Source organism: Prosopis cineraria, unplaced genomic scaffold, assembly GCF_029017545.1.
Source record: "Prosopis cineraria cultivar Desert tree isolate PC_DT_omini unplaced genomic scaffold, ASM2901754v1 PC14, whole genome shotgun sequence".
Taxonomy (NCBI): domain Eukaryota; kingdom Viridiplantae; phylum Streptophyta; class Magnoliopsida; order Fabales; family Fabaceae; genus Prosopis; species Prosopis cineraria.
Window position 1 is genome coordinate 30,217,002 of NW_026555345.1, and position 17,732 is coordinate 30,234,733.

A 17,732-nucleotide genomic window follows, 5' to 3' on the forward strand; every position below is an offset into this window, starting at 1 on the left:
GCCTAATGGGCGTATTTGGTTTCAATTTCAGTTTTAAACGCGGGTTCGAAGGAGAATTATGTTACCTAGGAATGGAAGAGGAAGAATTACCATAGAAAGTAATTCTGTGCCATGCGCCGTGGCTTGTGGATAGGTTGCCGTAATGCATGCGTGGCAATATGCTTGGAAGAGGCTTTAAGTGCCATATGCCGTGGTGCATTGTGTGTCTACCACAACGCATGGTCATTTTTCTGTTGAAATAAGTCACAAATTTGATACATTAGAGAAGAAAAGAAATGAAGAAATGAAAGAGCAGTGAGAGTAGTGCTAGGGCTTGAGAAAATTGAGTATTGGAGTATTTTGGAGCTCTTAAACATTAAAGGTAAGCTTTCCTACTTAAATCTTTCTCTCTTCTTTCATTTTCTTGATGGTAGAAGTTAGTGTTTGATTGATAATGGTAATTTTTGGTCTATAGAAGTTATGAGCCGAACTTATTGACTTAAATAAAGTCAATAGGAAACTAAGTAGGGCCTTTTCCTTTTTGAAGGACCCATTCTCATTATCTTTCATACATAAGTCAATTAGGCGCTCCCTAACCGGTCACCTTAGTAGCATTGATAAAGAAGAACAGTCGATTAAAAGATAACGAATCTTATTATATATATATATATATATATATAAATATAATTTTATATAGGCTAGCTTGACAAGCTACCCTTCCTCTTAATCTGAGGCGCGAAAAGAAAGATCTATTTTTTATGACCTCCACTTATCAATCCCGGCTCGAAAAAGTGACCAACCACAGCCCTATTTTTAAATGAAAGAAAGGGTTTATGAGCCCTAGCCCTGTAAGCCCACACTTGTGTAGGGTAGATCGTTCAACACCTGTGGCACAAACAAAGTTTTGACCTATTGGTCTTAGTCTCATAGGCAATTGAATGGCCGCCCCCTAATTACTAGACCAACCTGCTGTAATAATTCCATAAACACCTAACAAAGATATGGCAAACAAATAAAGTAGCCCTATGTTTGAATCTAACAATACCATACCATAATCAAAAGGTACAACGGCCCGAGCGATCAGACTTAACATAAATGTCGCCATCAGGGCCATTTTAAAAAGGGAGAAATTAGCACTACTTAGTGAAATAGGTTCTTTTAGAATCAATTTCAAACCATATGCTAAAGGTTGTAACAATCCGAACAATCCTACTACATCAGGACCCTTTCGACGTTGCACAAAAGCTATTACTTTACGTTCAGCTAGTACTAAAAAGGCTACTCCTAGTAGAAGTGGTAGAATTATTCCAAGTATTTCAACTGGAATAGCCATGTACGTTTTCAATTTTCTATTCACTCATGATCTGGCCTGGTCGACCCAATCATGATATTGAAGGATTGGACCTTTTCTCACAAAAATTTTATATCAATAATCAGCATTCTTTTCGATCTTGTAACGGGTACACTGAACACCAACCCAATCTCGAGAAGTTGAAAGTCGAACGAAACTCGATCAATCCATAAACTAGAAACTTATCCACCCTCTCTTTGCTAATAGCAGCTTTCTTCTCTTCCACTAAACTCTTTTTTTTCTTATGCAATTTTGCCTTGCCAACCAGCCAGGTCTTTAGCCTTTAGTCTATCAAGGGTGGGCAAGAGTAAGTCGATATTCAGGAACCGATGTGATGGGAGATTGAAGAGTGGGCATTGAGAGATCTATGGCTATATCTCATTCAATAGAATATTCTAGTTCATGATCATACCATTGAGCTAAGTAAACTTAATATTTATGGTTTTATAATGATTGATAATTAGAGGACATTAAATGTCTAAAAATTCTCATAAATATGGTGGTTGAAAATAATGTGACTTCATTAATGACCATTTAAGAGCTCAAGTTATTAATAAGGGTTAAAGGAAGCTAAGAAGCCTTATGGCTACTTTTATACGAGTTTTAAGAAATGATGAAGTGTTAGTGAAAAATAGCTCAAATATGGATATTGATGTTTTGCATGGTAAATGCTTGTAGAGTAACTAATATTGACACCATTCAAGCTTTTTGGAAGCTTTGGGAGTGAGTAATTGAGGGGTGAAACCTTTGATCTCTCAAAGGTTTAAAGTAACCGTGAAAATTCTATCTTATGCTTTTGTGTGTAAATGAATTTATGAATTTATGATTGATAATTTATGAATTTATGCTTTAGTCTATCAAGGGCGTGGTTTGATTTATTAGAAAATCTACTAAATCAAATTTGTGATTTTTATGCCTTGTGACGTAAAATTTTTTAGAGAACAATATCGGTGGATTTTTGTATTATATTTATTGGGAGTTCAATGATTTTTGCGAATTGAGAAATAACATGAATCTTTATTTATGAGAAGTTCAATGATGTTTAAAATAGTAGAGTTCAATGATTTTGAAAGTGTGAATATACAATTATTGTGAAGTTAGAGTTCAATAACTTATTTGGTTTGAAGTTCCATGAAAATGTGTTTAAGAAGTCCAATAATTTGTGTAATGATAAAGTTTAATAAAAATTAATAATGTGAAGTTCTATAAATTATATATGTGTGAATTATGGTATGAATGTACATTGCATGATCTTGAGAAGCGGGAGATCGCCTAGAAAGAGGAGTAGATGATAAGATCCATAAGGCCCATTTGTCAGATGGTTTGCCAGATTGATTATATCTATATTGTCCTACTTGTTCAATAAGGGACTATCTTACTGTTTTAATGAGGGACTCGAACCTAATTAGCTATCCATCAGTTCAATGAAGAGGCTAGTTTAGGGTGTATGACACCCCACAGTGTAAAAAATGGGAGAAATCATGTTCCACAAGTAAGTCAGGCATGCTTTGGTAATCCCCTCACAAGTGTTTAGGCTGGGAAAGTCATGGAATATAGACCATTCTATTGAGTTATAGCCCACGGTTTCATGTCAGAGGAATAAGGAGGATATAAGAAAGGTGTGATCATGTATATAGTGAATGAGGGCACCTGTTGTCTATATGGTGTCCCTAATGATAATATTTTGAGTTGAGTCTTAATTTCTTCCAATATATTTGTTAATGATTTGTGTGACCAACTCTCTTAAGTATTGTTTCTCAAGTAAATGCTATTATGTGAGTGAAATTATGAATATCTATTTTCAAATATTTAATATAGGCTAAAGTATTGACATTAACTGTCACTTGCATTTAAACTAATTGATATACATTAGTATGGGTTAGTCAGACCTTGGTTACTGAGTAGTTGTACTCACCTCATTATTTTCAATATTACAGGGAATAACTCAAGAGGTGTGGACAGAGAAAATCACCCAGAGGCTTAAGACCACGATCTTATTTTAGTAAGCCCTTTTATTTTAAGCAATTATATGTATATGACAATTTTAATTGTCAATTAGAAATCCTCATTTATTTCTTACTTGCATTATGTGAATTGTAAATTTTAGGTGTATTTTAGGCCTTAGAGAGTGAGTTGGAAAATATGCATTATTGTGATAGGGCCAAAATACTAATGCAAGTAAGAGTAGAGCATATTATGAGATGATTTGGAGAACTTAATAAAAATTGTGGTAAAATTTTCCTTTTTATGTTTTTGAGTTTAAGGGGTTGAGCAATAAAAATTTGATCTGAAAGTATTTCATGTGATATAGTACATTGCATGAGATAGTTTTAATGATTTGGATGTGGTCAAATTGGTGTCGTTGGCTTTTAAACTCTGATATGTGGTTTGGACATTTGATTTTGCAAAAATTATTGTAAAAGTATAAGTTTTAAAAAGTGTGTCCAATTTTTATTTTAGAAAGAATTTGAGCTAAGACTAATACCATTAGTTAGAGCTTGAAAAGAGATTTTTATAGACACTTAGTGTGTCATTCGAACATCCGACTGAGATTTAGGGCGCGTCGGAAGTTAACCCTAATGTTGTCAAATTAACAACAAAATTTATTGTGCAATTGCGCCACGGGCCACGTCACGTGTCACAGAGGCGAACATGCCTCAGAATTTTTTAAAAATTCTCTTGTTTTAAATTTTTAAACAAATGCACTCAGTTATGTAATGATCCTATGCTTCTGCATATTTGTTAACTCTGATTTGTCTAATTGTAAGACTTTAAAAATGATTTTAGTTTTGTAAACTTAGGGTCCCCATTTTGCTATCCATTAAAAACTTTGTATTTTAATAATTACTATAATCTTATTTTCTAATTACTTGAGATTTGGTTTTAATTATGGGATTAGACGGAGGATGATATTACATCTACCTTTTTAAATTAAGTATTGTTATGCATATAGGTAATAGAAGCCTCAAATTAATCATTAAGTATTATTAAATTAGTTAAAATGTTCAAAATTCATGGGGTGTAAAATCTTATAATTAGAGGGAGCACAATACAAATTTTTTTTTATTACTTTCCCATAAGTTTCCCCAAAAGAAAGGGTGCATGTGCATCCCTTAAAATATATATATATATATATATGTGTGTGTGTATATATATATATATATATATTTATGGCTTTACCATTGCACCTAAATAATACAGAGATCAGCCACAAAAAAAAAAAAACAAGAAGAAGAAGAAGAAGAAGAAAAAGAAGAAGGAAACTGAATTTTTCTCTAATATCGTACATCTCATGGGACATTTTCTAGTTTCATGTAACCTTTTAGATTATTACAATGTTCAAGAAATGTTTAAATTATCGTGAAAAATAATATCTAATTCAATAAACAAATATAATATATAATAGTGTGTTTGAATTAATAGGGATTTGAATTTAAATTTAGACCAAATTCTTCATTTGGATTGAAAAATTTTAGGAATTTAGATTTAAATTTTTATTATAATTCTTTTATAATTTTAAATTTCTTTAACATTTTAATTATTTGAAATTTCAAACATCTTGTTTTCTTTATGTTTTTACTATAAATGCCTCTACGACTCTCACATCTTTTCTTATCATTCATTTTTGTCACTCGTTGATTAAAGATTAAAGATAAACTTATCATTTTTAATATTTTATTTTCATTTCAAATTTAAACTTATAATGTTTATCTTGACATTACCAATATTCACTACAATTTAACACACAATGATAATTATGAGTCATTAAGCTCCCAAGCTTGCCTTAAACCATAGAAGGGTTTAATATTATAAAATAAAACTTTTCAAAATGTTTGGGATCCCCAAACCATTTAAAATTGTGTTTAAACTCAAAATAATGCATTTTTATGCACAATGCAAGCAATTAGGATGATAAATTCATTACACATAAGAAAATAGGGGTAAAAAGGTTAATTTCACCCGTGCAAGTACATATGTTATGGCTTGTATGCTATATCCTATATGTCACATGTAGTACAGAAAGCCAAATTCTAGCTCTATACTATGTGTCATAACATGTTGACATATGCCACAGTGCACATAACAGAATCTATTATCATATGATAGCTTACCTAAAGTAAATTTTCAATGTGAGCCATTTTTACATACAATGTTCGATTGGAGTGAATTAAGCATCACATGTAACTTATTTTACAATCTAACTAATGACATAAGTTTTGTTTTAATTTAATATTTTATTTGAAATTTTGACTCCTGGATGCAAACTGATTATTTTATTTCATTGTTGAGCAACCAAGCGCCCTAATTGTCAAACTTGTATCATTAGCTACTTTTAAGGACAATTATATCAACAATCATACACTAGTAATCAAATTTGGTCACTTGAACATCTTGATTTCTTACAAAATAGGGTTATACTACACATTTACACAATGTCAACACCTTTGAATACTTCCAAACTATGAATTTCTAATATTACACATATAATTGGAGTGTTGTTTACTCTAATTTCACACCCCTTTTAAGTAATAAACATTACATAATCAAGTCATGATTGCTCAGACGTCCCATGATAACAATTAATCACATGTTGCCATACCTAATATCCCATGATGTCAGCTTAGTCATATAATTTTCAAATTTCTACTCGCACTAAGGTGAATTCTTACCCTCACTATCATAATCATGGTTTCCACATGTATAATGCATTTAACATTATCATATTCACATTTCCTTGTCATTTAGCTATAAATACAAATATAATTAATATATATATATATATATATATATTATTTTCTCAAAAATTATTTTTCCTTTGCCACTTTATGAATTAATCATACCAACTTATAATATGTTAAATTTCACAATTTACTTGTAAATAATCAAATTAGATAATAAATAATATAAATTATTTGGTTACCTCTCTTATTGCAAAAAGAGTTACTAATGGTCACTTCTAAAGCTTCAATTTATTTCAACTTTAGAGAGGTTTCAAATGATCAAAATTTACAAAATTAAACATTATATGTCAATTCTAAATTAAACATGAGTACTTAAATAGCATAGTTAAACTAGCTTAAACTTTTAACCCTTTCTTTAGATAATTTTATGTCCAAACCACCTTTCACAACTTCCACTAACTCTATCCATCAATATCAATCTACGGTTTCCACAGCTTAAAATCTTCTAATTGAGGCTAAAATTAAATCAAATCACCAAAACTCAATCAATAACCACCAAATTGGTTATAAACTCTTAATTTAATTTTCAATAACCTTTTATCAACCTTTGAACCTAACAACAACCCTTCTCTATCTAAAATTTAATTTTTTTCATATCTCAAACTAAGAAATAATAGGGTAGAACAAGAGAGAAAGGAGATATAAAGCTTATCTAGTAGATTACAAATCAAAACTAACTTAGTTGCTTGATATTTTATGCCTTAGCACAAAGCACTTCTTCCTCCCTTTTTCCCCTTTTTCTCTCATAAATCACAAGTTGACCTCCTCTTTAAAAAGTCAAATTTTGGTAACATGCATCATAACATGTGGTATAAAGAGATACTTATCACTTTAGCTCATTCATTCCGACTTAGTTAGCTCAACTTCCATCTTAACCTGATTATGCAGCTGTTTAACGACCCAAAATGTTAATTCACAATTTGAAATTATGATTAAATTAATTAATCTATTAATTTATTAATTTACTCTTTATCAATAATTAGCTTTTTGATTAAAAGATGTTATAGAACTCGTCTCCTTTCTTGATTTGAAATTTCTTAAACTACCCAAATAAAAAATTTTAAAGACGTGAATTTTAAATGCAAGAGTTGAAATTTAAAATTCAATTTTAAAGCTATCAATCCAAACACTATTAATAATTTCAACCATCCAAATTTAATTTAGGTATTATATATATACATATCTTTTTAATAGGGGAAATATACAAATTCCTCATCACCAAACAAATAAAATGGAGAATTGGCAATGCTTGAAAAATGAGAAGTTGGTACTTTGTACAAAGCAAAACATAGTGCCTTATCCTATCACACAAACACTAAACAAAGCGACCAAATTGATCCCACCACTATCAAACAAGTGGTCCCTACCCCAAACATGTGAATTCATTATTTTTCATTTCGTGCACATTTTAATTAACCAACATTTTCTCACCCATATCACAATTGTGGGGGAGGGAGTCCTCCTGACACTAATTTAAAAGAATTCACACACTTGCATTATTAGATATTCGTAAGGTTCCAAGCAGATCTCTTCAATAAAATCACATTTTCCCATCAATTTATTCCCAAATAAATAAATATTCCTTCCATTTAAAAATATGAAATAATCGAATCTTATTTTCAATAAATTAGTTACTTATTATTAAATTAACTCTATCTTTTTATATTTATTTCTATTTAATAGAGTGTTTCACCCTAAAATAAATATAAAGTGATTTATTCAACAAAAACATTTAAAATAATAATAATTATACTTTAAAAAATTAAAAATATCTTATATTTTTAACATATAACATCTCAACAAATAAGGGGGCATAAAATATTCAATTTGCTAATTAAGAATATGCTGAATGGATCATGCGTGTTATTATCTGAGTTCACTTTACAAGTTCTCCAACCAGGTGAATTCAATCCGTGTCATCACTAGCAGACGGTGACATGGCTTTGTGCAGCAAGTGGGTCCTACCTTCACCCTCGAGTCATGATTCCCATTATTTGCAGCTGTCCAACATCACACATGGGGCGCCACCACACCGGATCATAATCCCCCCCCCCCGGGGTCCTCCTTCCTCTTAAAACCCTCAACCACTTTGTGCGTTCATGCAGTGCTCAGACTACAAAGACAAAACAGATCGATCAAGAGAGAGGCTGTGTGATTGTGAAGGAAGCTTAGCTTTAATGGAGAAAAGCAAGTCCGTTGGTGAGTCGTCATGCTCTTACGCGGAGTTCAATGGCTTCGGAGAGAGATCCAACTCTTACAACTTCAACGGGCCGACGCAGAAAGGGAATGGCTTCTACGCGTCCAGTGATCCAGAGTTCAAGAGGAAGAAGAGGATCAAAGCTTATAATGGCTTCACCGTGGAAGGCAAGCTTAAATCCCGTGTCAGGAACAGCTTCAAGTGGATCAAGAACAAGTTCACCGATACCAGCTATTAATAATTACCTTCATCTCTATATTTAATACTTAATCTGGTAAGGTTTCTGAATTTGCTGTCAGATTTTTCAATAAAAATCTTGCGAGGTAATGTTGAAACTGTACAAAAAGAAAATTACTTATCATGTTTTTATTCAAGAATCTGATATATAGCAAACCCCATAAGATCTCAGCTCTGAAAGGTAACAGTAAGGAAGAAAAAAGGGAAAGGTTTGTCAGCTGTAAAAGTTGTTTGTGTTGGACATATTATGTCAGCTGTAAGAGATTTTATATACATAAAGAGAAACCTCAATATATGTTGCTGAGGTGGAATATGAAATGTTGGAGCTGAGAACATGGGATAGATTATAAGGGTTTAATTGTGGGGTGTTTTTGTATAACAGGAGAGGATTATGAAACACTAATAAAGGCAAGTAATGCTTAGTGTTCTAATTGTGAGGTAAGAACTGAGACCATTATGATTTTGAAATGGATTTTCTTCTTCTTCATGTGATAATGAAATATAAAATCCACAAGAAGACATGCCGTTCATAAATTATGAATACTGAGACTCAATTTTTAGACTCCATACAAGGAAAAAGACCTACACATTCATATTAGTCCAAGCAAATACCTTTCTCTTTCTTGCTAATCCAAACAAAGGTGTGTAACTTATGATATCCACACTTGTTGTCAATGCTTTTACGAAGAGTTTGTTTAAACACTAATTGATTTCTTTAATTTCATTTCATTTCATTTTAGGCCCGACACAGAGAGAGAGAGAGAGAGAGAGAGAGAGAGAGAGAGAGAATGTTATCATCAGTTGATCAGAACTTAAACATACTGAATTTCGCGGAGTTGATATTTCAGTAATTGATGAGGACATGAGGTTGATTTGTGGTTAATTAGGTCTATCTCAATATTTAACCTGCAGACATATTAATGAACCTGATCAGCAATCTCGTGATCAGTGAATCATGGTTTCTAACCGAGCCAGTGCTGGTTCAATTCGCACATACCTTTGATTTTTAATGTGTCTCATATACTCCAAACTAATATAAGTAGGACAGATATATTAAACACGTACGACACAGAAGCAAACACACGAGTCACTTTAATGAAGCGCGGAAGATAAGTTTTAGTGTTATAATATAAATTCATCCGAACTGTTTGATGAATGAAATTCAATTAGGACAACAGATCAATTAAGAGATCGCATTCATCTTCTGGCCAAGAGAAAGGAACTCATCTATGTATATCTCTATCTACCCGCGCGCGCTTATTTTATGGGAAATCATGGCTTATAAATTAAATAATATTTTGGAGATTTGACATATTTGGCTCACACCAGCCTATGTTTTTTTTTTTGTTCCCCCTTTTGTCATATTATTCTTTTTATTAAATTTAATAACATAATTTCTTAAACTAAATAATGCAAATTGCATGGAATTTATGTAGTTTATATGGAAATCACAGATCAAAATATAGGTGTAGTGGCGTCCAGGTCACCCTACTTGTAGAGGGGTAATTAGTTTGATCCTAATCATTTCAAGATGATAAGCTTACTTTTGTAATTAATTAAAAAATAAAAAAAAATTGCATATCAAAGTAGACTTCATCTTAATTAGAAAAAGATCCACCTCTAAGTTGACTTTAGAATTAAAGTCTATATTTTTCAACATTAACATGATGATGTCACCATCCAAACTCCAAACATGAAGGTCTCATTACTAATGTTTCAGCATGAAAACAAACTTTGCTAGTAATTGAGATTTATATTTTAAAAACACGAGCGACTTTATTATATTTTTTTAAAACCGTTTAAATATATTTTAAAATGTTTAAATTAGAACATGAATTAATGCAACTTGTTCCTTGAAGGACATGTGATTCAGCTCACGGCCGGGTGGTTGTGGATGTTTGATTTTTCGAACATTGCTCGAAACTTTCTAAATGAATGATTATAATAATGGATCATGCAGCAAAAGTAAGAGCAGGAGCGAACAAGTGGAAATTAAGAGCATAACATGGACATTTTAGATAAATCAATCACTACGTTTAACTAATCCATTAATACAAGTCGTACGCGTTAATCAAATATAAAAGTATAAAAAACTTTAACAGGCTGAATCATTCATGAATGGTGAATACTTCAATTTTTTAAAAGGAAAATAACCTGTATGTCTAATGCTGTTTATTAAAAATTTAAAATCAATTCATAGTTTAAAAAAGGAAGTGAAAAAGAACTCAGTTTTGAGTATATATTAGTACACTTCTTTTCGTTGCTTTGCCACTCTGCATTACGTGTCATCGGTTCTATCCAGTGCGTGCAACCTTCAATTTATTTGTTATACGAGTCCTTCATAACATAGAAATAAAAAATAATTGCTTGTATCGATAAATTGACCAAAATGACAAACAATTCCATACGCAATTGAACTTGATCTACTTTTTCCTCAATTTATATACAGGAAAGTGAGAGATAAAAAAATAAATTTAATGACCACACACACGAGTGAAAAGGATAAAAGTATAAATAAATTCACAAATCAGGTCGAACAACTCTTAAGTGCCAAGCACAGTTACGATGTTCCTTTCTCTTTCTGTTTATATGTATGACTTGCGTAGTAAACATCACTAACCAAACTATAAAGAAGTGAAGCAACATATAACGTTATTACGTTAATATTCTGGGTTTCAGTTTAGTTTCTGTCAACAACGAGAACCATGAATTGACTGATGCGCAAGAACGTAAGGTTACTTGGGGATGACATTGCACAATAAAGGATCTTCCAGTTATTAATGAAAATACAAATAAAAAAAAAGATAAATAACAGTTAAAAAAAATTATGGGTTTATTATGTCAGCTGTTCTTTTGAAGCCCAACCGTCAATTTCAAACCACCCCGTTTTGGGCATCTAAATTCTCTGGAGGAAGCAGACCTGAGGATGTGGTGTGGTCTGTCTTCTTTCTTGGAAGCATGATGATGTTTAGACTTCAGTAATGGAGGAAGGTTCTTCAAATTTTCACGCCCATTAACATGGCAATGAATTTTATGGGACGACATTTGATCATCGAAAGCCACATTCGGAGAATGAAAGAGAGGCGAGGGATAATCCTTTGGCTCAGCAGTGTTGGAAACAGACGATGTTCTGCTTGTGGGGATGCCATCATGCTCATCAGAAGGAACATATGCCTCAACTCTCTAGCTCAATTCCTGGAATAATTGTTCATATAGCTATTAGGTTCTATTTTCTATATATAGCCAAACTATAGTAATCACAAGTCTGATTTTCTCAAGCTAAACACCCTACATTTCATTCTATTATTTTTTTTTTAAAAAAAAAGACACGATACAAGCTCTTTTTTGCTAATACAAAACCTGAGACTTTGTTGGCCCCTATCTTTCCTTTAAATATGAGTCTACTAAGTTAGGGCATTCGGTTCTCCGATTAACGTCAATATTTAATTAACTGTGTTCTAAGTTTCTTTCTTTTTGGTTGGGTATCACATTATCATTCATGAAATTTCTGTTTTCCCCCAAATTTCAACATGATATTAGCCCTATCATTCCTGATAGACTGTGACTTTTGCACGAGACACTTTTTTCTCCCCAGATTTTGCTTTCTAAGAATGAATCAAGCATCACATAGGTAGTGATAATAGCATGCAGAAAAATCCACCCAAGTATCCAGCATTTTCCTTTTAAAGGGAAGATCATAATATGGTTAAATATTTTTGCTTTGATTGATTAAAAGGACGTGAGAAGAAAAAATACCATCTCTCTTCTAAAGTTTGAGTTATCCTGTACAGTGGACAATGTGGAAACTGCAAATAAATATTCAACTGACTAATGCTTCCTCTGGAATAAGTCAACACTAAAGGGGTCAATATCAGCGCCTATAACTGTCAGGGAGTTAAATGAGACAGCAACTAAACGGTGTCCTTTCTTAAGGTCAGAACTTAAGGGTCTGTTTGGCAACCTATTCTGAGAACAATTTTCTATTCTCCAGAACAAAAAAAAAAAAAAAAAAAAACATGTGTTTAGTAACGTGTTTTAAGTGTTTTGAAAAGTAAAAAAACAATATTGTTTTGGAGAACAGAAACATGATAATATTTTTTAATTGTTTTGGAATTATTGTTCTAGATAACAAGGAAAAATGAAAAAAACACCTATTTTTATTATTTTTTTTATTCTCGAAACATGTTCTACAAAATACTAGTTCTCAAAACAATAAAACAAAAACAGTTTCAAATGCGTCCTAAATTTTAATATAGCCCCATCGATCACTGCAATAGTTGGCACGTCATTAGCACGAGTGATGCAGATGATTTTAGTTTAATTCTTAATTAAAGTTTGTAATTAGCATTTTATCTTAGGTTGGCTTATAACTTCCTGAGTGTGATTTATTGACTTCCTTCTAGAACATTCTTGAATTTTCAAAATTTTACATTTGGTTCTACAAGGCGCCGCCATCTCTAAAGGTCAATCATACATACATATATGCAAACAGGCACACAAAAATAAAGACATATAATATGAGGAGAGTAGAAGGATTGGGGAGAATTTTCACCTCTTCAGAAGATACAGTGTGCTCAGTTTGCCAACCAGAAGCTAGATTTTTCCTTTGATTCCCATGATGTGTACAAGATTGTCTTAATTTAGAATTCACATGCCTGTAACTATTATATAAGAAACAAAAGTCTGATGTCATAAATGCATGAGAGTTTACAAACCTCACCTAGGTACAAAAATCAATACAGGGTTGAGGGTGAATAACACATGTAGCACATGAGAATTGATGTTTGATGTTCCCCCTATAGGGTTGAGGGTGAAAGAGAAGATGAGAGAAGAAAGTAGGGAAAGGCAAACTCGGTAGAGAATTAATAATTAATAAATTTGAACTTAAAACTAAGCTGACTTAATCTCCAGCAGGGTCCTTCTGCCATAAGACCATAAAAACCGCATGTCCAAAATAAATAAAAATTAATTACCTATCAATCAAGCCTCAATAAAGTCCACAAAAAAGGTTTCTGCTTCAATGCCTAAAATAGATCTTCCATTCTTCATTAAGATCACCATCAGGGACCTACGTGCATCTGAACACAGTCCCGTCAGAATATGATGCTTAACATTTCTACCATCTTACAATAACAGCTACAATATACGGATTTATATCCAATCAGGTTGCTCTTGAATCCAATTTATATCAAGAATTCAATTTCAAAAGGCAACAATTTATTATTTATTAATTTTTAAGAATTAGCAGCTATTTATTTCAGGCAAGAGTTAGGAGCAACACAAGGTCATAAAAGGTCCATAAGTCAACAGCCTACAACCACACTGCTTCAGTGGGATCAGTGGTGTGCAAAGCTCCAAAAGCAATGGTCAGAGAACATGCCTATGCAGTGTGTGGTGCAAGTACCGCTATGATAACAGGAGAAATACTAGCAATCACCATCATAAATAAATATACACGTGTATATTTTTTACATAAGATCTATCTATCTCTGAAGTCTGAGCAATTGTGCGCGTCCGTAAGTTGACTGAAGCCAACCTTAGAACATTGAGTATGAAAAACGACTTACTTGATCTGTTCAGTGGTATGATTTTTCCCATCATCTTCCGTGTAGATTACAGGTAGGCCAGAGAGTTCACATGCCAATGGGCTTGAAAAGAAAAACTGCAGGCAAAAGGTGCCATCTATGTGGGAAATTCGAACAAGTTACACATTCAACAATATCCTAGTTTTTTGTTAGGAATTCGATAGATAAAATCTAGTGCAATTTGAACATGCGTGTTCATGATTTTACAGAACTGTCAGTCAGACAGTTAGCTTGAAAGATGATAAGAATCTTCCCTTGGAGTAAAATCCATTCCATGCAGAAAGTTCGCAGGGCACTGAAATACACTAGCACATTATGCGCATTAAAAAAATAGGATACTAAAGGGATCAATATATTAACTTCCAAAGTAGAATTAGAAATTTAGGGCCTCTTTAGTTTCTGCTTCCAGTTTTAGTTTTTAAAAACTGTTTTCTAATATTGTTTTTGAAAACAAAACAAAATGAAAATCCATTTAGTTTTATTAATTTAAAAACAGTTTTAAACTTAAAAAATGGACTGATAATAATGATTGCAGGAGGTTAATAGTGATAATTTATAATAAAATTGATCAAGCTAAATATATTTTTTAATAATAAAATGTAATGTATTTTGATAACAAGAAAAGTAAAATGAAAACAACTTTAAGATATTTCCTTTTTTTTTTAAACGAAAAATGACAACAATTTTAAAAAACAATTAAATCCAAAACACTTATACATATGAGTTTTTTTTTTTTTAAATAAAAAACAGTTTTTGAAAATAGAAACCAAACAGCTCTTATTATCCTTGTCAATCATTTGATATTCTCTGTGAGACAGTACTTAAAACAAAAGTTCCTAGCATATCAATCAAGATCAATTTTAATAAAGAGTATGCAAGAACATACCTTGAATTTTGAAATATTACACAAACTTCCCTCCTATTTTAAATTAGGGTATTTTAGTCAAAATAAGTTCTCATCATTTGTTAGAGAAAGTGGCAGTGTAACACCTTGATTTGAAGGGAAAGGAGTCTGCATTTTCAAAATAAGGGGTAGAACTGTTAACATGAGCATCCCTCAATAACGGAGAGTAATTTGCTTTTCAAATGGAAAAGAGTAAATTATTCAATGAGCAATTAAAACGGACACCTAATATGAAGCACACATTTTGAGGTGTGAAGATCAAAACCACTCATCAGGATATGCAGGATCCAACGTGAGAAGAGTACACAAAAGGCCCAAAGAAGACAGAGGGAGATCCTTACAAGATTCTGCTAGGTTGGGTCCGTAAGACTTTGGAGGTCTAAATGTTGTAGAAAGATTCAATTTTTTCCAATACTCTTCTGATGGTGTGCCACATAGCCTGAAAACTATATGAAGCTGTTCAACCTGAAAGCAGAGAAATTTAAATGACTTGAAGAACTAGATGATAGAAGAAACCAGATAACACAACATAGACACAAAAATAGACCAAAAACTAGAGGAAACTTAGTTGAAAATAATTTTCACAAACAAAAAGCATCATATGGGCATCATCACCTCTGTTCTTCCAGGCAAGACTGGAATTCCCGTAAACATTTCTGCCAAGAGGCATCCAGCACTCCATAAGTCAATGCCAACTCCACAGTCTGTGGCACCTATCAATATCTCAGGAGCTCTGTACCATAGTGTCACAACCTGGTTTGTGAGATACTGGTTACGGTTTGGGTTATAAAAATTGGCAAGCCCAAAATCAGCAATCTTAAGCATCCCATGTTTATCAATCAAGAGGTTTGACCCTTTAATATCTCGGTGCAAAATGCCCCTATCATGGCAATGCTGCAGACCTGAAAGCAATTGATGCATATAGCACTTGACCTACATCATTTTTTTTTCCAGATTATTATGGTAAATTAAGGGAAATGCTAACATTGTCAAAGGCGCCAATGAGAAATTAACCTGTGGTTCAGTGAGTCTTTCTTCAGGACGAGATATTATTCTAGCCATGTCTGATTGCATGAAATCAAAAACAAGATAAATACTACATTGCATTCTTGATGTGGCTAATCCTTTAAGTATTATGACATTAGGATAATCCAATCTCTGCAATATCATAATTTCTCTTGCCATAAATTTAATGCTTACAAGCTGGGATTTATCAAAGTGGAACTTCTTAAGGGCCACAAGTTTTTCAGTGGCCTGATCTCGTGCTTAATAAGCATTGCTGTATTGTCCCACCTGAATAATATAATATTTACATGAAGAACTAGTCAGTTAGCTTGCTTTCTACCATTATCAGTCAGGCAAAACCTATCAACCTTGTGCTGGGATAAACATACAACATATCATAAAATATGCTTAGACTTTTTAATTACATTACTTGTTGTTTTCAGTTTACATCTCGCTCAATCAGATAATTAGTAAATTGAAATCCTCTTCTATCAAATATGAGACCCAAACTCAAACATCGATAACTTCTAAGACTTTTAATCATTCAAGCAGCTAAGCATCTAACTTACACCCAAAATGATGCTGCATTTAAAAGAATGCTCCAAAGCATCCCAAATTGATGTGGCATAATTAAAGGTCAGTACTTAGATCAGTAGTAAGGGCAAGTAACCCTACAGCATTTTGCATAAACCTTCATTTTGCCTTATATAATCCAGAACATAAAACCTAATAAAACCCGTAAACAAAGACCTTGTCAATCATTCTGCATGATTCAGCACTCTGGGGAACCAAGCCAAACAAAACTTCACGAGGAACATTGTCAACTAACCATCTGGGCCACCCATTAACCATCTCATTGTCAAAGGATTTCCTTTAATTTCTCAGTACCATGCCCGTTCTCAATACAAGACACAAGCTGGTGCTTTCTGATTTCGCGCTGGTGTATCCTACCAATCTCTTCACGTTCGTCTTATCTCTGACCCGTTGATCGTCCACGAGCAGCGAAATTCCCGTTTCCAACGCACCCATTTTCCAACTTCAGCCTCTCTAAGCCCCTAGTTTCCGAACCTCCCGATGTCTTAGCCTGAACGCAACCCATAACCCTCTAGGGTTCCGATCCCAGCATCAATGTGACCCCATTTGTAATGATGTGTACATGGAGTGACATGCCCGAGTAAAAGTGATGAAGAAACGGAAGCAGACAGCCAAGAAGCTGAAGGACTGTTGCCGGGATGAGAGAGAACGAAAAGGGTAGGAGAAGAATGCGTCGAATTCTCGAGGCCGCCCATGGCCGGCACTTTTGGAATCTTGCTGTGAGTAAACAAGTACCGTAAAGCCTTTTCCCACATTTCAGAGAGCGCTTCTTTACTTTGGTTGCTCCGTTGAAAATGTGATTGCGAAAACAGTTTCGGGAAATTGCAAGGCCCGAAGTTTCGGCAAACAAACGGGCAATGGAACAAGAACAGGCGGCGACAGTGACAGCGTAAACAGAAAATAAGCAATGTTGGCTTCCCGTACGGTTTAGACACGTGGATAACACTCATATCTGACAAAGGATTTTGGCTTCCAGAGCGGATTACTCATTACTCCTCCCCTTTGCTTCAGCGGAACACATTTGAACCGGGGCCAAAAAAAAAAAGTTCGGGGGGTTTTTTTTTTTGAAAAGATTCAATAAATTCCCACGTCCCATTGACAAGGTGAGGAGAGCAGGAGTTTTGTTTTTCTAATTATA

The 17,732-nt window shown here is 33.2% G+C and overlaps 3 protein-coding genes across 8 annotated transcripts; 1 reads left to right on the forward strand and 2 right to left on the reverse strand.

Annotated features, from left to right (window-relative positions):
* Nucleotides 1-928: 928 nt before the first annotated feature.
* On the reverse strand, nucleotides 929-1,377 carry LOC129292690 (NADH-ubiquinone oxidoreductase chain 1-like). Its single transcript, XM_054930290.1, has one exon. It carries the CDS (start codon nucleotides 1,310-1,312, stop codon nucleotides 929-931), a length of 384 nt encoding a protein of 127 aa, XP_054786265.1. The 5' UTR covers nucleotides 1,313-1,377.
* Nucleotides 1,378-8,133: 6,756 nt separating this feature from the next.
* Nucleotides 8,134-8,937, forward strand: LOC129292923 (uncharacterized). The gene has a single exon (XM_054930631.1). It carries the CDS (start codon nucleotides 8,172-8,174, stop codon nucleotides 8,505-8,507), a length of 336 nt encoding a protein of 111 aa, XP_054786606.1. The 5' UTR covers nucleotides 8,134-8,171; the 3' UTR covers nucleotides 8,508-8,937.
* A 2,287-nt stretch (nucleotides 8,938-11,224) lies between these two features.
* On the reverse strand, nucleotides 11,225-16,187 carry LOC129292922 (probable serine/threonine-protein kinase At1g54610). Of its 6 annotated transcripts, none has more exons than XM_054930628.1 (8): nucleotides 16,010-16,187; nucleotides 15,611-15,928; nucleotides 15,221-15,460; nucleotides 14,978-15,103; nucleotides 14,074-14,168; nucleotides 13,480-13,584; nucleotides 13,059-13,167; nucleotides 11,225-11,701 (listed from the first exon to the last, which is right to left on the reverse strand). In XM_054930628.1, exons 1-3 carry the CDS (start codon nucleotides 16,178-16,180, stop codon nucleotides 15,254-15,256), a joined length of 696 nt encoding a protein of 231 aa, XP_054786603.1. In that variant the 5' UTR covers nucleotides 16,181-16,187; the 3' UTR covers nucleotides 11,225-11,701; nucleotides 13,059-13,167; nucleotides 13,480-13,584; nucleotides 14,074-14,168; nucleotides 14,978-15,103; nucleotides 15,221-15,253. The 6 variants fall into 6 exon arrangements, with proteins under 6 accessions (XP_054786603.1, XP_054786602.1, XP_054786605.1 ...); XM_054930627.1 differs by having other exon boundaries at nucleotides 14,074-14,386; XM_054930630.1 differs by lacking the exon at nucleotides 13,480-13,584.
* Nucleotides 16,188-17,732: the final 1,545 nt, after the last annotated feature.